The sequence below is a fragment of the Ammospiza nelsoni genome, chromosome 13 (assembly GCF_027579445.1).
Source record: "Ammospiza nelsoni isolate bAmmNel1 chromosome 13, bAmmNel1.pri, whole genome shotgun sequence".
NCBI classification, from domain to species: Eukaryota; Metazoa; Chordata; class Aves; order Passeriformes; family Passerellidae; genus Ammospiza; species Ammospiza nelsoni.
Window position 1 is genome coordinate 14578277 of NC_080645.1, and position 21390 is coordinate 14599666.

General features: G+C 44.4%; 1 protein-coding gene and 2 non-coding genes across 3 annotated transcripts in view; all 3 read left to right on the plus strand.

Moving 5' to 3' along the window:
• Positions 1-236: 236 nt before the first annotated feature.
• Positions 237-21390, plus strand: part of SF3B3 (splicing factor 3b subunit 3) — a 28944-nt gene continuing 7790 nt past the window's right edge. Inside the window, exons 1-19 of the mRNA XM_059481569.1 lie at positions 237-340; positions 968-1079; positions 1464-1790; positions 2896-3068; positions 3434-3575; positions 4502-4614; positions 5316-5453; positions 6594-6697; positions 7889-8054; positions 8488-8583; positions 9107-9179; positions 14585-14736; positions 15135-15290; positions 15442-15597; positions 16292-16435; positions 17293-17415; positions 18752-18906; positions 19994-20168; positions 20795-21000. Of these exons, the coding sequence (XP_059337552.1) occupies positions 1010-1079; positions 1464-1790; positions 2896-3068; positions 3434-3575; positions 4502-4614; positions 5316-5453; positions 6594-6697; positions 7889-8054; positions 8488-8583; positions 9107-9179; positions 14585-14736; positions 15135-15290; positions 15442-15597; positions 16292-16435; positions 17293-17415; positions 18752-18906; positions 19994-20168; positions 20795-21000 (2669 nt within the window). The 5' untranslated portion in view covers positions 237-340; positions 968-1009. The remainder of the gene's footprint in view (positions 341-967; positions 1080-1463; positions 1791-2895; positions 3069-3433; positions 3576-4501; positions 4615-5315; positions 5454-6593; positions 6698-7888; positions 8055-8487; positions 8584-9106; positions 9180-14584; positions 14737-15134; positions 15291-15441; positions 15598-16291; positions 16436-17292; positions 17416-18751; positions 18907-19993; positions 20169-20794; positions 21001-21390) is intronic.
• Positions 2114-2195, plus strand: LOC132079290 (small nucleolar RNA SNORD111). Its single transcript, XR_009419383.1, has one exon. It is a non-coding gene; the product is annotated as a small nucleolar RNA SNORD111 (small nucleolar RNA).
• LOC132079291 (small nucleolar RNA SNORD111) lies at positions 4771-4850 on the plus strand. The gene has a single exon (XR_009419384.1). It is a non-coding gene; the product is annotated as a small nucleolar RNA SNORD111 (small nucleolar RNA).

Below are 21390 nucleotides of genomic sequence, written 5' to 3' on the forward strand. Positions count from 1 at the left end.
GGCCCGGCGGGACCGCCAATGGCGGTGCCTGAGCCTTGGCACCGCACAGCTCCGCCCGGCAGCGAGTGAAGCTAACGCTCCTGCCGATCTCCATGCTAGAAGGAGGCTGAGGGTTTTCTTGGGGGGTTTCTTGGTGCAGGCGGCAGCTGCCATAGCGCCGCGATCATTCAGGCACCAATGTGGGCAGCCTCCCTCGCCACAGGGCGCGCGCGCGCGCCGGACACGTGGAAAGCCCCATGGAGAAGGCGCGGGAGGGCAGCGCGCAGGCGCGGCGCTGATGGCGGAGGAGGCCGGCGGCGCCCCCGCCTAGGCCGGAGCAGCATCCGCCGCCATCCGCACGGTGAGCGCAGCTCTGCCCGCCCGGCGGCGGCTCCGCGGCAGGGACGGGCCCCTGGTTTGTGGAGCAGGAGCGTCGCGGACCCCTCGGGGCCTGGGCCGGGTGAGGGCGGCCGGGCCGGGCAGTGACCTGTGGCCGGTTCCCGGGGCGAGCGTTCCGGAGGGCGCGGGGAGGTGCTGGCTCCGTGCCCTGCCGGGGCCTCGGCAAGGCTCAGGGCCGGTTTCCCCGGGCCGGGGCGGCCGCTGGGGCTGGGTTCCGTTCCGAGGAGTCGGCCCCGGGCAGCTGCGGGTGGCTGCTCTCGTGTTCAATGAAACGGCGGCGTCAGGGATGTGTAACGGCGCGGGCATCCCGGAGGGCTCCCTAACTGTGTTTGGTTCCTGGAAAGCGAAAGCCGTGACTAATTAGCAGTAATTACTGGGAGTCCTGCTCAGCCGGCCGGCAGTAAGGAGTTCAGCTGGCACCCGGGACACGTTGGGAGAGCCTTTTGCGCTAATAAATACCAGATAGCGCGGTGGCAGTCGGGCTGTGCTGCAAAGTGATCCGTGCACACACGGGAGGGCAGCGGTTCTCTCTGCTGCGTGAAAGGCTTTGCTTTTGAGAAGTTTTATTATTTTGTGTTACTTGTTGCAGAATTACCAGAACTACATAAGCTGAAGCAACTGCGTTGCCAACATGTTTCTGTACAACCTAACGTTGCAGCGTGCCACAGGCATTAGCTTTGCTATCCATGGCAATTTCTCAGGTAATTTTCTCCTCCCTCTGTATGACTTGGCTTGGGGCTTTTTTGGGTACCAGTTTGCTTTGGTACCTCTGGGGTTTTGTTGCTGGTACGTTATCATTTATTGTTGAGTGTTACTTGAGCTGTGGTAGCTTGTGGATAGATTGAGGAAAGTTTGGCTTGATAAATTATCTATAGATTTAGTTTAGTATTCTGACCAATTTTCTGATGTGTTAAAAGCTGTTCTAACAATGAGGGTACGTAATGTGGTGAATAAGTTTCTTTGAGTTTCTCCATGGTAGTCCTAAAATTGGTATTTGGAAGTTCACCCTTCTTCCCTTGTAGCACTTGTTGAAGTTGTGTGTTGTCTTCTGGTCCTGATTTGTGCTCGTGTTTGGGTTTCTTCAGGAACCAAACAACAAGAAATTGTTGTTTCCCGGGGCAAGATCCTGGAGTTACTGCGCCCTGATCCCAACACGGGGAAGGTTCACACGCTGCTGACCGTGGAGGTGTTTGGGGTCATCCGCTCCCTCATGGCCTTCAGGCTGACGGGGGGCACCAAGGATTACATCGTGGTGGGCAGCGACTCGGGGCGCATCGTCATCCTGGAGTACCAGCCCTCCAAGAACGTCTTCGAGAAGATCCACCAGGAGACCTTTGGCAAGAGTGGCTGCCGCAGGATCGTTCCAGGCCAGTACCTGGCTGTGGACCCAAAGGGCCGTGCTGTCATGATCAGTAAGTCTCTCTGTCACCTGCTGTTCTTAGTGTTTTTATCTTCTGTCTTGTGGATGTTTATTTTGGAGCAAATTTCTGCCAGGTGTAATTGGAATTATATAATTATAATTGTTTTAGGTTGTGAGCTGTGTCAAGGAGAACACAGACATTCAGAATTATTCCTTGATGCTGGTGGAATTGCACAAATAAATTGTAGTGCTGAGCCAAAACAAGTTGGAAAGAGACCAGTTTGCTTAGCAGCGTGCAGAGCCCTGAGGTGTGGTGTATGGGAGAGAGGATGGGATTGCAGGTGTCAGTGCTACAGTGTAGCCAGTCAGTTCCCATGGCCTGAAATGATGTTTTGAGTTCATGTCTCTTCTCTGAGATGTCTCATGGAGACAGCTAGATGCATTTCTGATCAGGCTTTTCAGGTAGAAGGACACTTGGGAGAATTTTTTTGCTAAGATTTAGCACGAAGTGTATGGAGGTTTCTCAGTTTGCTGAAGGCAACTCTGTGCAGTGCTGATGGTAATTTACCAAGTATGTCTTTATACTGGGAATAGCAATAATATTTCTTTTCTAACATGTCTGGTTTTCCTGGGTGAGAAAGTAACACAGTCACAGTTGTGCCATTCATGTTGATATTTGAGTGGTGTTTTTTATGTTGTGGATGCTGTATATCAGGTAAGAATACATTTACTTAGTTAAAATATTTCTATGGAAAAGTTTGTAAAATATTTCTGTGGTTTTAAATAGCAGAACATCTGCATGCTTCTTTCCATTTGTCTTTGCTTTCTTGCAGTTTGTCATCTCTTGTGTGGTAACAAGAGTGAGTAGATCTCCCTCAAACCATTGTAGATGGAATATAGGGCCAGGTGAATGTAGCTCAAAGGGTCAGGCTTTGGCTTTAAAAGGCTGAAGTTGTCATTTTGTCCTTGCAATCTGAAAGATTTACAATGTGATATTCAAGCTTAGTTGGTGGCACGGAGATAAACACCATTGGTGAGCTTCAGCTGAAGTAGTGCTGATGTTCTCTTTCCAAGTTACAGCTCAGTTTTGGGCTGCAGGTATGGTGAGATTTGGTTATCAAGGAATGGGCTTCACGTGCTGTTGTCCTTCTCTGCAGGTGCCATTGAAAAGCAGAAGCTGGTGTATATCCTGAACAGGGATGCTGCTGCTCGACTCACCATCTCCTCCCCTCTGGAAGCCCACAAGGCCAATACCTTGGTCTACCACGTGGTGGGAGTCGACGTGGGGTTTGAAAACCCAATGTTTGCTTGTCTGGAAATGGATTATGAGGTGAGAAGAACTTCATCTCCCTTTGCTGTATTTTGACCTTTGTTGTTCCTGTTCTGTTCTTCATCTGTCACTGGGGAGTGTTGGCTGCTTCTGCTGTCTGGGACAGTTGTCATTTTTTACAGGATTACTGACTTTTTGTCTTGCCTTCAGCCAGAATGGGCAAGTCTCTTCTGTCATGGTGATTGATTCTTTTTGCTTTTCAACTGAAAATATGCCTGTTTTCTTGGTCTGAACTTCTTTTCTGCAGCTTCTAGCAAGTCTTTTGGCCCCATTCTGTTGTTACTCAAAACTGTTTCCCAGCACATCAGCTTTGCTCCTCCTTTTAATCCTTTTTTACAAAGACACCTCCATGTGTTCTGTTTTAGGAAGCAGACAACGATCCAACAGGTGAAGCTGCAGCCAACACACAGCAGACATTGACGTTTTATGAACTGGACTTGGGTTTGAACCATGTTGTCAGGAAATACAGTGAGCCCCTGGAAGAGCATGGCAACTTCCTCATAACAGGTACCACCCACAGAGTTGGTTTTTGCATGGGCCTGCTTGGGTCCCGTTCCCCAGGAAAACACAGTCAATACTCTTAGGAGTTATTTCAATTGTAGTCTGAGCCATTAGTATAAATTAATTAATTAACCTTGCAGTCAGGTAATGAGGGGTGGTTCACACAAGTATTCGTGGAAGCAGCTGCTGTTTCAGAGTGCTCCTGTAGCTGGTAGCAGTGCAAAAGGACTTAGTTAATGTGTAGATGCTATTTTACTCTCTTTAATGGGATTCCCTCTGCTGAGGGCAGTAGATGAATGCGTGGACTAAAAGCCCACTTGGAGGGCTTGGATGCAAAGCCAATACAACACCTTCAACCAGGGAAACTGCTGCAGGTTCCTCCCCAAGCACAAAAAGTGCTGAGCTGGGAGAGCATCTTTGTATGCTTGCCCTGTTGCATCTCCTATGAGCAGCTGTGAGACAGACACCAAGTATTGTGCTGAATCTGTTTGATGATGTGATTCGTTACACTGAGATCACAAAGTATGGCTTTAGAAATGCTTCTATTAACTAAAGATGTTAATCCATCTGATGGATTTTTCTAGAAGCAAACATACCAGAAACTGAAAGGTTGTGTTTATCTGACAAGTTGCTAGTGTGGTATTTTGGGCATGTCATGGCTTTCTAGACAAAAAAAAAAGCCGGGAAGGATAAAACCTAAGCAATTTATCAGAAACTGCATCCTTCCAGATCCCTGATTCCATCTGCCCTGTTCTCATGGTGGCAGCACTTGCAGCTGTACTCAGTCTTTTGTCTTTTCAATAAGAGCAGATTCATATATGCAGGATGATGGAGAGTGTTGGAAATGGTGCTGCATTAAAGAAAACCAAATGTTCTGCAGGCAACCATTCACATCTATGATAAAGACTTTTCTCCTAATAATTTTCTTTCAGTTCCTGGTGGTTCTGATGGCCCCAGTGGTGTGCTGATCTGTTCTGAAAACTATATTACTTACAAAAACTTTGGTGACCAGCCTGATATCAGATGCCCAATTCCCAGAAGACGGGTGAGAATTTTTTAAGATTACGAATGCTTGGAATTTGCCTTTCAAGATTAAGGGCACCAGAAAGGTTTTAAAGTAAGAAAAAAATGAGTTAAAAACATGTTGGCTTATCTACCTCACTGGCTGTGTGTTATCTGAGAGGGAGGATGGAGGTGGGCATAGCCTGAAGTGATGAGTGTGGTTCATGTCTCTTCTCTGAGATTTACACTGGAGATACTCCAAAGACTCGGATCAGGCAGCACTGTCAGTGCAAGATAGGATTACTTGAGATGCTGAATAGTGGCAGTTGTAGCTGCAGGTGAATTCAACAGCTGCTCTGTTGCATCTAAGGGTGCTTCCTCTCCTTTTGGTATTAGGAATGCAGTGCTTTGAACACCTGCCAAGGTGCTCAAAACCAGCTGTGTGTGGGTTACAGCCCTTTCCTGTGTTTTGGGCTTTGATATGTGAGAGTTGCCCAGAGAGGAAGGTAAAACAAGTGAGGGATGATGCTTAGGCACAGTGTCTCACAGCTGTATTTCCTTCTGGGGCAGAGATGTACCAAGGGTGACTACAGGTGTAACAAAGGGATGTGCTTTGTGTTAAAAACCTTCTTACATACTGTGAGCTCTTAAGGCACCTGTGAAATGGAAATACTTCAGTCAGTGAAATCACCTCTGTGCTTGTCAGGTAATTCCACCAATGACCTCCACTGTCTTTCCTGACAGAATGACTTGGATGATCCAGAGAGGGGTATGATCTTTGTCTGCTCTGCAACACATAAGACCAAGTCCATGTTCTTCTTCCTGGCCCAGACAGAGCAGGGAGACATCTTCAAAATTACTCTGGAGACTGATGAAGACATGGTAAGCATCACCTGACTGCAGAAGCATTAATTGAGAGGAGCTCTTAGTCAGTGACTTTCCCTAAGGTGATACATTTTTACTGTTGTGAGTTTAACTGTATAAGGGAACTTGCTTTATGTGATTTGTAAAAGAGTTAACACTGATCACCACTGTGGGTATTACTCATAAAGAGACACAGTGCAAGGTTTGCAGAATCCTCTGAGGATTAAACTGCAGTCATTTGATCATACTTAAAATGTTCTAGAGGTGGTCTTTTTTTAAAAGAATATAAACTGTGGTTCATGAAGCTCCTGGAGAGTATTTCAGTAACTTGTTCTGTGGAACTTAGCTTCCCTGGATTCCCTAGCAAGTACCTTCTAGTCTCTTAATTGGCTGTTTACATGCTGCAATCAATATTTTTGCAAGATGAGGTAGTTAGCTTGGCACAGCTGGTCTGTGAGTTGAAATAACAGGCTTGCAGTGGCTTGCTGCTGCTTGTTTTAGTATTCTCTGAAAAGTTCTCTGCTGCAGTGTGATTGGTTGGGCTTTTTTTTAGTAAATGTTGAATGTTAATTTCTCCACCTAAACATGTCATATTTGGTACAGGGGATGATTGTGTAGCAGGCACCAAGCCTGCCAGAGTTCAAGGAGTGACAGTGATCTCAGACATTGTGTGATTTTTGGGGTTGCTCTCTGCAGAGCCGGGAGCTGGCCTTGATAATGCTTGTTGGTCCCTTCCAGCCTGGAATACTCTGTGATTCTGTGATGTTCAAGTGCCTGAAGATTGTTCTTGGATGTTTCACCAACAGCTGTTGTGACCATATCAAATTTAGAAATTTGCTTAGGACAGTTGTTTTTCTAATGGTGCAGAATTGGTGGTGTTCAGTGAAGCAAATTTCTCTTAGGCAGCTTGCCATTTTTACAGCTTTTGTTTTCCAAATTGATTTACAAAAGGCAGAAAGTCGTGGAATAAAACAGACAGCCTGGCTTGTGTGTTCAAATAGTCAGTTGCATTTGTGGGTACCCCAAACTACTGATGTTTTAAGCCTGGCCTGCTCTTGTTCATTTCTTGGGAGAAGATAGCTGGCAGATGTTTGTTATTAAATCACACATGGGGCTCCAGTACTTTAGCATCATATTCACATCTTCATCTGCTTTCAGGTAACAGAGATTCGACTGAAGTATTTTGACACTGTTCCTGTTGCTGCTGCCATGTGTGTGCTGAAAACAGGATTTCTCTTTGTGGCATCTGAATTTGGAAACCAGTGAGTAAACAATTTGACATCAGTGTTTTTTCCCTGAAGCAGAGTGGTTCTGTTCAGACCTGCAGACTTGACCCTTGAACTTACTGTGCATAAAAGCCAACACCTCTGATTTAATGGGTAACTTAGTGCTTTGTTCAGAGGGCTTGAGAAGAATAGTTGGATTAGACTATGAATGGGGGAATTTTGTTGTTGTTTGAACTCAGATTAGATGATGAAGTGCAGAGAACAAAAGGTTACTTGCTGTTGCAGCAGATTTTGGAAGAATTGAGCACTTGCTGTTTATGTAGGGTTCATCACGTATCAGATAAATTATCTTTTCAATTAGTTTGATAGTTTTGAATTTTTATGTGTATGGCCCACTCAGAAGTAAATAGGATTTCTTATTAGTAGGTGTGTTCTTTTCCTTACTAGATGTATACTTGAGGGCTTTCTCTAAATTCATGTTTGGACTTCTAAATACTCTAAATGATCATGCACACCTTTGAAGATTAGCTTAACTGTGTGTGAGGGAGGGATTCACAGGAATGGAGATTTTCCTGACTGTATCTGCAGTCAGCCACCTGAGGGAGCCCCAGCCAGTTTGCTGGACTGAATCTGAACTGAGGAAGCCATATTTGAGCTTTATTAAAAGCAGGAAGTAACTCATTCTGTCTTTCTGTGGGATTTTTTTTTTTCTTCTCTGAAGTTTTATTTGTTGTTTTATTGAGCTCATAAATTGGAATAGGGAATGTGGTTAAAATAGTATGATTTAAAAGGTGAGAGTATTCCAATAAAATAGACAAATGTGGAGATGAAGTCCTAGCTATTGGCCTTGCTTTTGGCCTCAGCTGTCAGTGGCTGCTTTGGCTTAAACACAAGAATATCTAAAAGGCTCAAGGGTAAACAAAATACTGAAACTCTGGGATACCTTGCCAGTGACAGCTGCAAATATGAAGGCCTGAAGCTGGGAGGTTGTGGGGGGATTTCTTGTTCATGGGTTTTGTTTTTTTTTTTTTTCATTGAAGGCCTCTGATTTTTTTTAAATTATATTTTAACCCAGAAGATAATCCTTAAAGCCAAATATTAATAACTGAATAATGTAGGGTTAGATTTCTTTCTTTCCCACTACCTGAATATCTGGTTAAGCCTTACTTAAAGAAGGCTCCATGAGCCTTGCTCTGAAGATGCTGACACACTTTTTTCTGTCTCAAGTTACCTGTACCAGATAGCTCACCTGGGGGATGATGATGAGGAGCCAGAGTTTTCCTCTGCCATGCCTCTTGAGGAAGGAGACACATTCTTTTTCCAGCCCCGACCTCTGAAGAACCTGGTGCTGGTGGATGAGCTGGACAGTTTGTCTCCTATTCTGTGTTGTCAGGTATGTTGCTATCAGCAAGTTCCTGTCTGCCACATGTGTAAGTGGAGTCACCAGCTAAGCTATTCCAGGTTTCCAGAAGTACTGCTCCAGGTAAAGACTCATGGAGAGGCAAATCTGCAGAGTTCTTAGACAGCTGCCTGAGATTGGTACCTGGCCTGGTAGATTTGATTCCTGTGGCAATAAATGCATATCTGAACACCAGGTGTCAGCCAGTGATTCTGTGATGCTTCTCTGTTGACCATCAGACCAGCTGTTTGCAAAGAGTTTCAGTAAAAATTAACATTCAGGGCAGCAGCTGGAACGCCCCATGGCATCTCCACAGCTTTTGGTGTTTGAAAAAACATTCTTAAAGCAGTAGTGTGATATATATATATATTTATAGTTTTATTTTCTCATTCCATGGACGTTGTTTTGACACTTTTTCTCCACACAGATAGCAGATTTGGCCAATGAAGACACACCCCAGTTGTATGTGGCTTGTGGTCGGGGGCCCAGGTCATCCCTGAGGGTTTTGAGACATGGACTTGAGGTAAGACATGCAGCACTTCAGGAGGAATACCTGAGAGATGAAGACAGTGCAAGGAAATCCTTGAAACAAAGTTGCTGAAATGAGGGGATTGTCCTTTTGCTCTAGTCTGGAGAGCTACTTTCTCTTGTTTCTTGAGGAATAGAAGGGTTTTATTGTGTATTCTTACAGTCTCAAAAGCTTTTTGTTTACTTGACTTCAACAAAACCTGCATTTTGTTTCTTCTAATACTTGAGTTTATTGAGCTGGAACATTCCTGGTGTCTGCCAGCTGCTGCTGCTCTCTGCTGGGGGTGGATGACCTTGTTTTGAAGCTGATCATCCACAGCAATAATGTTGCCATATCATTGCTGACCATATTTTGCCCTGTAGCACATCTGGCACGGGCTGAGAGCATCAGAATTGGGAATTGTTAGTTTTTCTGCCCAGTTGTGGGAAAGCTTAAAAACCGCTCGTGGTTTGATTGCTTACTCTAGTAAAGTGTAAACATCTGTTTGCAAAAGAACCTTCTTCCTGTTTACTCTTAGGTATCTGAAATGGCTGTCTCAGAGCTGCCTGGTAACCCCAATGCTGTATGGACTGTGAGGAGACATGTTGAAGGTATGCAGTATTTTCCTGAAGCACAGGGAAGTCATAATGTTTTTGTGTGTGGTTTGTTTGTTGTTGTTTTCTGATTTTCTGTCCAAGGAGATAGGAATGGTGCTGCATGATGCTTGTGTGCCATCCTCAGAAGTTGTGGGTTGAGTCAGCAGCCACCTGCTTATCTTAAAAAGCCACCCACCCTCTGGTCCCCTCGTATTGTCACACTTCCTTTTGACAAGGAAGCAGCTGCCTGCAGCTGCATCCATCACCCACTATGCTGTGTCAGCTGTACATTTGCAGCCTGAAGCTGCTGAATTTCTCTTGTGTTCCCACTTCCCATAAGTTTTTGCCCGTAAGTTCTTGCTCAAACATCAGCAGGCAACAGCTATTCTTGTTGTTGGACTGTACTCACTATTCTTCATGTGTGTGTTGACAACTGCAGTAATCAGCTCTTTGTGAGAGAGTGGGATACAAATTATGGAACAAAGATGATAAATCAGCAACAGTGTTTGCATTTTATTACTTTCTTCTGTGCATATCTGTGAAAAAACCACTCTGGACTAGGACATACTCTCTATTCAAAAGCCAGCAGTGTGTGGAAGGTTTGTGATTCCAGAAAGATTTAAGATTTTAAGTTGGCAGAATATACTGGATTGGAGGTTTGGTTGGTCATTGGGGTTTATTTTTAATTTTGTGATCTGAAATAATAGCCTTGCTATTACTAATGTACAAGAGGAAATGTAGCACCTTCTGCCTTTCTCTTTATGATGAGAGCAGAATTGCACAAAAACACCTAAACAGATTGTAGGGAATCTGTTCTGGGTGCTGGCAGTGTCAGGGATTGTTTCCCAAGCAGTGCTTTGTATAACCCTCACAAAGACTCCTCTAGGTTTATACAGGGGATCTGGAAAGGCCAGATTGTTGCAATAGAGGCCTTAGCCTGCTATGCTGACATGACTCCTTGCATTTAAGCAGAGTAGTGTGTCTTCCAGGGAACCAGTAACCCTGTGGGAATTTCAAATCCTGCAGTGGGATTTACCTTGCCATGTGAGACCTGCCATGAATTCCTGTGCTCATGTCCTGAGATTCATGTACTGTCTAAGCAACAAGGGAGGAACTTTGAGCATAAAGTGCCTTCATGTCCCCAAGAAGTAAAAGGGTCAAAAGGAAGTGTTTCCATAGTTCGTATTAAAAAATACATGGTTTTCTGAAAAGAGGCATTCCAGTTTGTTAGAAACCTTTTCTCCAGCATTCTGGAAAAGAAGTTAGTAAGATTTTCTCCCTCTGAGAACTGGAGGCTTCTGACATCACCTTACAGTTTTAAAATCTTTTCTGTTGGGATTCCAGAAGAAGACTTTGACTTTTCAGGAGGTGAAGGACCACTGATGATCTGCAGGAAGCAGGACCAGTCTCATTGCCTTCTCTTCTTTCCACCTTCCAAATTTTCCAGGTTTCAGCATGATCACCTCCATGATTCAGAAAGGCTGGAATCTGTAGTTTTTAAGCTGTGCTACTCACTGTTTATAGTTCTGTGAAACTGATTCCCAAGTTCCAGTTTCTGGAATTCAGAAATTATTTTAGTAGGTTTTAATCAGAAAGTGCAGAACATTTTCAAACATGTATGTAATCTTTAAAGTGCCCTTGAGGGCACACTTGGCAGCTTGGGGTTGCCCAGCTCTGCCTCAGTGTTGCAGTGTGTGCTGCAAGGCCTCTGCAAGAAACACCCAGGTCTGCAGTCTTCAAAGCAAATACTAACCTTGGCTGGTACGTGGTGATACTCACTACCAATACCAAGCCTTTTTTTTTCTTCCACAGGTGGCTGGTGGTGGAGGTGCTGATCACCACAGGTGTGTACCTACTGCTAGGGGCTACTGTACAGTACCACAGGTTAACCACAGAGAATCCCAACAGCATGGGGCTGCATTGATGCTAAGCACTTCACTAAAAAATTCTAGAAACTGGTTGTGTAGTTGAAGATTGTTGCCTTTGAAGTTGAGTAGCTGAGGAGTAGAAAGCAGATCCCAGTCCATCTTGCAGTCCTTGGAAAGCAAAACAATCAGCTGTGTCTCTGTGGAACAGTCAGTTCTTGCTAAAATTGGATGTGTGTGTTTTAGGGGTATTTTCAGCTCTCTTGTAGACCAAGATTAGGCTTCCAGCTGCTTTGTACAGACCTCCAAGAGAAAAAGATCAAGTGTGCTTGGAGCAGTTGTAGGTATTGCTGGCATGGGAATGTCCTGTGGTTATGGGATTCATCTGCCTGTGAGACAGAAGTGGGTAGGATTTGCACCAAGCTATTCCAGTGGAATGATCAGTGGGTGTAGGTGTGTGCTGTGCTGTGCTGACAGATGGGATTTGGGAGCCAGCATTCCCTACCTGGCACTCCTGCTGCACACAGCGTGCAGTGAGTCAGCACTGCGGAGTCGCCACGCTGTAGTAAACAGAAGCCCAGGAAAATGTGCTGTCATCCCCTCAGAGTCTGCTAACTGAGAGTGATCCTGAGCTCTGACACTGCTCACCACTTTGCTCCCTGAGCTCCTCTGAGCTTGTGGTGACTGCATTTGTCTCAGTCCAAATTCAGATGTTTCAGAGTGTGAGAAAACGGCCAGGACTGGACTGGCATATAAGAATGGAATTCTCATGGACTAACTCGAACTGAATCCATGATAAATAATAAAAAGCACAGTAGTGTAGAGTTCATGGACTGAAATGTCATGTTTTCATAAGTGTTTGTGATGTTTGCATGAAGCTGCAGAAAACTTGTAATGCATGTGTAGGAGAATGAGTCCAGCTGTGGCTCTTCAGAGTCATTAAAATGTCTCTGTTACTCACTGAAAGGAGCTGACTGGTGCAATTAGTACTGTAATAAGCATCTCTGAAGTCTTGTGTCTGCATACAAAATAATGTCTATCTGTTCAAAACTCTGGGGAGCCTGATGTTTTGCTTGGGATTGTGCAGAGCTAAGTAGACATCTTTTCATATTAAAATCCGTAGATCTTTTCTTTTTCTAACTGAGAACGCTTCTCAGTGTGCCTTAGGGATTTAGTCTTCTTAATTTCAACTAGACTGCTATATTTTCTAAACCAAAAATGTATTGTTTGAACCTAAATGAATGTGTCTTATTCACTGACTTAATGCTGGTAAATCAAACCTTTTATTTCAAAAGCTCCAGCAGAGAGTCATTAAGCAAAACAGACTTCAAGCAAAAATGCACTTGTCATTATTATTGACATAGACTTAAAGGCATGCTCTAATATAACTGTAAGCCAATGGAGAGAAAGAGCTAAAAAGTATTAAGAGGTAGGAATGAGTTTTGGTTTAGATAGGACTAAGGAAATCTGTTTTGTTTTCAGATGGGAGTTCTTTGTCCTATGCCAAATCACATGCTTAAGCTTCCAGCTGGGACACAGTGGTTTATCATGAGAATTGACAGCCCCTAGGGAGGAAGGCAGCAGCTCTGAAGTAATTTGGAAGGCAACAGTGGTCTTTGAAATGCAATTCTTAGAACATCCTGTCTATGGGATATTTATGAATCAAATGCTTAGCCTGTGAACTGCTGGAAACTCCATGATCGAGGAATTGTTGTTGACTTCTGGTGTTGAAAAATCTGTGCAAGTTTGTAGGAGAAGCTGCTGTATAGAAAATAAGTGGTGTGCAAGTGTGTCTTGCTGAGCTCTTATCATCTGCTGTTAATGTTGGAGGAGTTCTCCTGTTTAGCCAAGCATTCAAGTCATTGGTGCTACTGATGGAGTTCTCTCTGCAGGTTGAGTTCTTGCTTTCTCATTTCCCCAAATGGACCAGTTCCTCTGTGTAGGATTTTGGAGCTGTTGGAGGTTATAGGCTGTGAGCAGTTAATAGAGTAGTAACAGAGTTTATGCCACAGACTTCTGTTGAAATTGCTTTAGTTACACAGAACTCTTCAGTTTGATCAGAGCTGTGGTCTGTGTACCAGATGTTGCAGAGAAGAATGATTTGGAGTTTTTTTAATTTTTCACTTGCATATTTTCAACTGTATGTAAGAACTTTTTGTTTTAAACGTGACACAGCAGGTTTGGCAATGCTTCCATCTAAACGGGGTGGATAAGAAAAGAATTATTAGTTCTTAAAGCATTTGTTTTGGTTAACCCAGCTCGGGTTCTTTAAGCTGCTGCATCGTATTTTGTGGCATCCCATTTCCATCCCAGTGAGACTCCTTTTTTTTCCTTTTTTGTTAAAGTTATTAACCACTTCTCCCTGTTGGAAAATTACGGAGAGTCTCCTTTCAAGGGCAGAAACTGACAACTCTTATGCCTTCACCTCCACTAGGTACACTGTGGTGCCCAAGTCTGAGCTTTGGGTTGAGTTGGGTTAAAATGAGGAATTTTCTTTTTAAGAAATAGCAGCTGCATGACAACAGCAGTAGAAGTGGAGTTGCTTCTCTGAGACAATCTTATTTCTCTTCCAAGGCTCCTGGCTCCATTTCCCAATAGACTTCATTGTTTCTGTTGCTTTTGTTATTCTCTTTTAATGAGATTGTTCTCTTCCCCTCTTAAGACCTATTGCTTTCTGCAGAGTGAAAGCAGAGAGCAATAAACTGGGATTTTTGCTTTACCCAGTCCTACTACCCTCATTTCCCACAAAGTTTCCCTATTTCCAAATAAGCTCTTAAGATTATTTTGATTAGCATAGCTCCTCCATGTCCAAGCTACAGGAGTCTCCCACGCTGTCCCCTTTGGGAGAAGCCAGTACTGGAGATAATAGAGCAAACACTGACCTTTACTTCTATTGGGATAAATGACAGTATTGCAACTATCCTAAAAATGTAATTGTTTCTTATCCCAGGAGACTCTCATAGTGTGAATGGAAGCCACTTGAGCTTCTGGAGGGCAGTAGAGCAGGTTTAACCCTGAATTCTGCTGCAATGCACCCTAATTGTTCTCTGCAGCCTTTAATTGTGTGGCTGCTAGATAGAGATTGTGGTCCTGTAACCTCCTGTGTGCAACATCTCTGGTGTGGTTTCTGCAGATAGATTCCTTATGTTCAAATTTTTGGAGTACATAATTTAGTTTGACTTTGTTGGGTGTTAAATCTGGATTCATCTCTTTGGGTGATGGGGACAACTGTCTTAAAGACTTGGAGAACTTGAGCATTCTTTGTAAAAAATAGACAAGAATCCTGCTTGCCAGAATGCAGAGCATTATGAATTGACTGTGGATGTGGATCTTGGTTTGATCCCTGGCTCGGGGCTGCGTTGTTTGGAGTCCGGCACTGGCTGGCTTTTGGACAGCGTGTCCTAGAGGGAACTTGTGCAATACTGTCAGCAGCTGTAATTATCACAGGAATTCTGCTGAGGAGTAACTGCTAGACATTTGTCTGCTGATTGTGTTGGGAAGCCTTGCCTTTAATTAATCAGCACTCTTCTTATTTTCCCTGTCTCCCTTGACCAGATGAATTTGATGCCTACATTATCGTGTCCTTCGTTAATGCCACACTGGTGCTGTCTATCGGAGAGACTGTAGAGGAAGTGACTGACTCTGGATTCCTGGGCACTACACCAACCTTGTCCTGCTCCCTTCTTGGTGATGATGCTTTGGTACAGGTAATGGAGAGCTCCTTCTTACATGTCTACTGTCTGCCACTCTCAGCTTGCTGCACAGATGTGATTTTTGCATTAGTGCAACACATGTCTAAAGGTGTGGATTGGCAAAGAATGATGCTGATTCAGCCTTTCCCTTTTTATATCTTGCTAAGTGAAACTGGACAAGTTCAAAAGGGTCATAATCTCCTTCAGTAGTTCCTTGCTGTGGTTGAAAGATGCAGTTCTCCCAGCTGGCAAGAATCATCCTGCTGGTTCAGCTTGGTGCATAGTTCACATCACTGGCTGCCAGGAGTGGTTCTTACCTTTGGCTGCTGCTGAGTCAGAACCACCATTGAAAGGGGAGTTGTGAAGAGATGGTAAATACAGAATTTATGTGATGATTTTTTTTTTTCCTTCAGGTTTATCCAGATGGGATCCGGCACATCCGAGCAGATAAGAGAGTAAATGAATGGAAGACACCAGGGAAGAAAACCATTGTAAAATGTGCTGTGAACCAAAGACAAGTAGTCATAGCACTGACTGGAGGAGAGCTGGTTTACTTTGAGATGGACCCGGTATGTGTGTTAATGTTGTGAATGAGTTTGTAAGAGTGAGGCATGGGTTTGTAAATTGTTTAAAAATTGTGATATTGTTTATATAACAAATCCAAAGCATCGTTTAAAAGCAAAGTATCCAATTAGTAAGTCTTACATTTTTCTCTCTCAGTCAGGACAGCTGAATGAGTACACAGAGAGAAAGGAGATGTCTGCTGACGTCGTTTGCATGAGCCTGGCCAACGTTCCCCCTGGGGAGCAGCGTTCCCGGTTCCTTGCTGTTGGACTGGTGGACAACACTGTCAGAATTATTTCACTTGACCCTTCAGTGAGTAGCTGCTCTGGTTTTACCCTGTCATTGGTTTGAAATGTTCAGAAGGATCCTCCAAAGGTGGACTGTAACCATCCAAACTGTCTTTCTGTGTTCAGATGGGTGAGCAGGAATGGACAGCTTGCATGGTTTTTCTCTGCTGATTGGCAGGAAGCGTGGCCCTTGGTCCTTCCCTCTAACAGATACTCCAGTTTTATTGAGAATCACTTATGCCTCTGGAGGTTCAGCTGATGAGTCACAAAATAATTTTCTTTCATTGTTTTGTTTTGGGTGGGTTTTTTGTTGGGTTTCCCTCTCTCATCTCCCTGTTTGTACCTGTACTAAAAGACTCATTCTGCAGACAAGTTGGCAGCAAACCAAACTTACTGTTCGTTTATCCGCAACAGATAAGGTGTTCAAAGCTGGTTGTAGTAACCTAAATTTTCCTTAGGTCACTCCATGCTAAATAGCAGCAAATGGTGCTAGAATAGTTTGGGAGGATCCAGTTTAGGGCCAGGCAGCTACCACTCCTGCTTGCCAAAATGCACAGAGCCAGCATCTGTTATAACTTCTTTTTTCTTTTTTTTTCTGTGAACACTTCTTTCTGGAAGATCTAAAAGGGCATCTTTAAGCTTCTTAGGTGGAGCTTGAATCCTGTCTTGCCATGCCAAGCCTTGCTGACTGGTGTTGTCCCTCTGTCTGTTTCCCCCAGGATTGTTTACAGCCCCTGAGTATGCAGGCACTGCCTGCACAGCCCGAGTCGCTGTGCATCGTGGAGATGGGTGGCACAGAGAAGCAGGATGAGCTGGGAGAGAGGGGCTCCATTGGCTTTCTGTACCTGAACATTGGACTGCAGGTGAGGGGTTCTTGCCTGGCTCTGGCAGGTTTGTCTTGAGGAGCTTTTGCTTGAAAGTGGATTGTTAAAATAGCTCTGTCATCATGCAGTGGAACACAAAGCCTCCCATCCCTCTTTGTTACAATGTGTTTGACAAGCCAGACTGGGGAGTTCACTGTGTGACTTCATAGAGGTGTGAGTTTCCCCATACATTTTTAGACTAAAGACTAGTCAAAGGACAGTGTATTATACCAGATTTATGTAGGACAGATTGTGCTTTTCCCATTCAAGAGGGAAGCATATTTTAAGAAATATTTCTGGGTGAAACGTTGGGCAGCTCTTTAAAAACTGCCTGTAGGGCAGAGTGTCAAATAAGTAACTGCCCACAAACAGAGGCTCTGCTCTAATAACTTTGCTGTTTCACAACTTTTTGTTACATCCAATACAGATTCTCTGATCTTTGACAAAAAAATGTTGTTTTGACAATTCAACATGTGGTAAAAATAATCATCACAGTTAAGGTTCTTCCACATGCCACAAGTTTGATGTCAGAATGCAATCTCTTTTTGAGGAGCATGAGTTTTTGGGTAAATCCTTTGTACTAAGAGGAATGGGGATCTGGAATTCACCCTCAGGTTTTTATGGCTTGTGTGATACACTAAAGTCCTCAGTCTGTTTTATTTTGGAGGCTGTCCTTTCTGCCCTGTGCAGAACCTGTGCTTTGCTATTAAAAGTGTGGCTGTAGGGGAGAATTGTACCGACAACTAGGAAAACAAACAGCTAATGCTTCAGAAACTGCCTCTAATTGTTTTGAATGATGCACATGGTAAGTTAGTCCTTACCTTCAACCTGGACCTTGTTGTTTTGCTGCTGCCCAGAACGGTGTGCTGCTGCGGACCGTCCTGGACCCCGTCACCGGTGACCTGTCCGACACCAGGACCCGCTACCTCGGCTCCCGGCCCGTCAAACTCTTCCGTGTGCGCATGCAAGGCCAGGAGGCGGTAAGGGAGCTCCTGCAGGGCTGCAGATCCACTCCCCAGGCACCACATCCCAGATTTTTTTATGGGTGGGCAGGGTGGGGAAGCATCCTTACAGCACAGCAGGACCGTCTGGGTAAGGGCGGGAAGTAGAATGACTTCATTATGGAGCTGCCTGGCTCACAGCTTGTTCTTTCACAAACAGCCTTGTTCTTCCTCCCCTTACTGCTGTGTAGTGCTGCCCTGCCTTCTCTGAACTAGGATTCATCTGACCCTTAGGCTGTGTTTACAGTGTGCTTGGAGAGGTCTGAGCAGGTTCTTGGGCTGAGAGATACATCTTGCCTGCTGTAGTGCACAGAGATGGAGAGAGAAAACTTACCCTTGTGCAGAAAACTTACCCTTGAATGCTTGATGCAGTGAATGGTTGTGTCCTTGCATGTTGAGAATAGCTCAGCCAAGGGCTGGACAGCTGCCATACATGGTTCAAGGAAAATATCTGCAAGATTTGGCATAGAAGGAAGAATGTGTTTCATCAGAAGTGCCATTTCCAGCCCTTCTGATGTGGCACTGGGGAAATCAGCCACCCCCTGCTTGACTCATTTTTGGATGACACCTTCAGAGTTGAGAAATACTGCTGATCAGTGTAGGGAGCTGGATCTGGGAATTTGAGCTCAGCTGTAGTGTTAAGGTGCCCTGAGTGAATCTCTTTGACTTGCTCCTGCCAGCTTGGAGATGAGGAGCTTTGCAGCTCTAGCAGAGTATACCTGTAGAATAATCAAGAGTAATCTCTCTCTGCTTTGAGATCAGCTGTTGTCACTCAGGCAGAAACTAAGATTGCACTGAGACTCATTTAGCCAAATGTATAAAGTTGAAAATTTTGGAAGTTAATTTCCTTCCTTTTTTCTCATAATTTGGTCTAGGCTAGTGATGATTTTTAGTAAATTTCACTACAGGTGCTACAGCACTTGGATTATGACAAAGCAGTAAATATTTATTTCAAAAGACCTGTTCCCATTAGAACAAGCTATTTAAAAAAGGAGAAATTAGAGTATTGTTGGTCTTGACTCTTATAGGTAGCAGTAGAAGATCTTGGCTTTTACAGTGGTGTCAGTGCACCTCAGTTGGACTATTTGTTGTCTTGATAGTGCTTTAAAGTTCCTTTTCATGCCATATTCGATTTCCAGAAAAAACTGAAAGTAAGGAGTGTCTTTCAGGTGTTCTCTGAGCTGGGTGGGGTCCACCCACAAGAATTCAGTTGTTCCAGTGGGGAAGAGCTGGGCACTGTACATGCATTCCTATTGCATAAAGTGAGCTTGCCTCCATTCCCAGACCTAATAAATTTGTTGCCTGTCTTTCCCAGGTGCTGGCCATGTCAAGCCGTTCCTGGCTTAGTTATTCCTATCAATCACGCTTCCACCTGACTCCCCTGTCTTATGAGACACTGGAGTTTGCATCTGGTTTTGCTTCTGAGCAGTGCCCTGAGGGCATTGTGGCCATCTCCACAAACACATTGAGGTAAGCATCAGAGGGGAAACACATGCTTGTGGGCTGGGATGCCAGGCAGGTGAAGCAGTAGTGAATTCCACCTGACATTCAAAAGGAAAGAGGTAAAGTGACTTCAAAAATATTTTTCAATTATGGATAATGATTTGGTAGAAAAACTTGGATGGGTTTCAGAAAACAGACAACATAAGGAAAGTTATGCTGTCAAAAATAAGTGGGGTGTGCTTCTCAGATTTGTATTTTCTAGCTTTTTAAAATAAGTGTCATTCAAGTTACTCTTCAGTTCTCTGATCCTGAGAGAGGGAAGCTTTTAATAAATGTGGACCTGTTATGTATTAGGGTCTTGTGGTTTGTGATCTGAATTGGCTGCTTTGCAGGAAATGAACCACGTGATTTCAGAAACCAGAGGCATGACAGGGATGTGTTTGTTGCCTTTTTTTAAAGATCAGCTGAGATACTAAAAAGATAAATGAAAATAATGGACCACAAATTCAGATGCTGTGCTGTATGCACTTGAACAGGCACTTTTTTCATATCTGTCCTCATTGAAATATTACAGCATTCAGTGCTTTTAAAGGAGCCATTCTTTCTGGAAAGACTTGTGGTTTTTAGACACCAAATGCCAGAAGAACTGGCATTTCAGCTAGCAAATCACAGCAAGAAAGAGCTGGCATTGCATTTTTCATACTCTTTTTAACTGAAGTGCCTCTGAGGAGCATTTGATTGTATGTCAAAGTCAGTGTCACATTTAGATTCAGATGATGTGTTCCCCAAATGTGCACTTTCCTTCTTCCGTGTGCTCTTTGTTCCTCTCGGGACAGACTTGCTTCAGCACCAGTCAGAACACATCCTGGGACAGCAAGAGCCCTCAAAGACCTCTTGCTGCAGCACACACCTGTCTCACACCATGGGCTCCCATTTTAGGATGTTGGTTTTGCTCTGCTCTCTGGAGCTGTTTGCTAGTTGCTGTGTGGCCTGAGAAGGGTGCTACTCTCTAGCATTAGTCAGCTTCACAAAGAAAAAGTTTCATCCCAGTTTGATTCTCTTGGACAGCTGTTTTTCAGTTGTATTCAACACTTGTCATGCCTTTATCCCCCAGGATTTTGGCACTGGAGAAGCTGGGAGCAGTCTTCAACCAGGTTGCCTTCCCCTTGCAGTACACACCCCGAAAATTTGTCATTCACCCAGAGAGCAACAACCTGATCATCATCGAGACAGACCACAACGCTTACACTGAGGCCACCAAGGCTCAGAGGAAGCAGCAAATGGCTGAGGTAATTGGGCTGGGGGACAGGTATACCCATCTGTTCCCCAGAGGGGGCTTCTGCACCTGGAAGTGCTCCCTCCTCATTAATTCCCAGCTGCCATTACCTGCAAGGCTTTCCTCTGTGAGAATGCAGGGACTGGAAGAGGAGTGGAGATCTGCCTCAAAATAGAAATTTCAGCAGAATGCACCACTTCCCAGTGTTCCTTCCTTTGCATGTTGTTAGGAAAGGTTTTAAGAACTACCCTAGTGGAGGACAGTCTTGCTTGTGTAACACTGTTCTGTGGGGTTTCTGTGGTTGGTTGAGGGTGGTTGCATTTCAGTGGGTTGTTTATTTTCTTCTCAGAATTGTTTCCAGGGTTGTTGATCTGGGGAAACAGCTCCCCAGACAACTGTCACTGGAGCAGGGCAGAGCTGACACAGCCATGCTCTGATCTGTAGAGGCTCCCTGGGGAATAAGCTCAGGCTGGGTGGAAGCTTCGGGACTTCATGGGTTTTATGTCTTCACTGGCAGTACCTTTCCCCAGAATACCTGGGCTTAGGCAAAACGGGGAGGTTGTATTCTATGCAGAGCATCAGCATACTGGGATGGGAAATCACTGAGCTATTCTTTTCTCCTGTCCCTTAATGTTGTAGGAAATGGTGGAGGCTGCAGGTGAGGATGAGAGGGAACTGGCTGCAGAGATGGCTGCAGCCTTTCTGAATGAGAATCTTCCTGAGTCCATCTTTGGTGCTCCCAAGGCAGGGAATGGTCAGTGGGCCTCTGTTATCAGAGTGATGAACCCCATCCAGGGAAATACATTAGATCTGGTTCAGCTGGAGCAGAATGAAGCTGCTTTCAGGTAAGAAGTATTGCCAGTGCAGCAAGAGTCCATGCTTCTGATGAGTCTTAGGTGGTGTTTTTCTTTTGCTTATCAGTTACTGAGTTGAAATCCAGATGGAACATATTATCAAGAGACTGGCTTGAAATTCCAGAAGTGATTGGTCTTGTCTTCCCTTCCAACCGTAATCTTGTCCTCATGTGGCATTAAGAGCTTGTGGTTCTCCAAATGTGGTTGCTGTACCCCAGTGCCCAAAGAACAACACAGGGGTGTAAATGACAGATAAGAGAGCTAGGAATAAGAGAATGTGCTGTTATCTCTCACTTTTCCTTCTCATCCAGATAAACTGAGGATAGATTAAATGAAAAGGGAAGTGTTAGACTGAAGGGGAAAACCAGCACAATAACCATG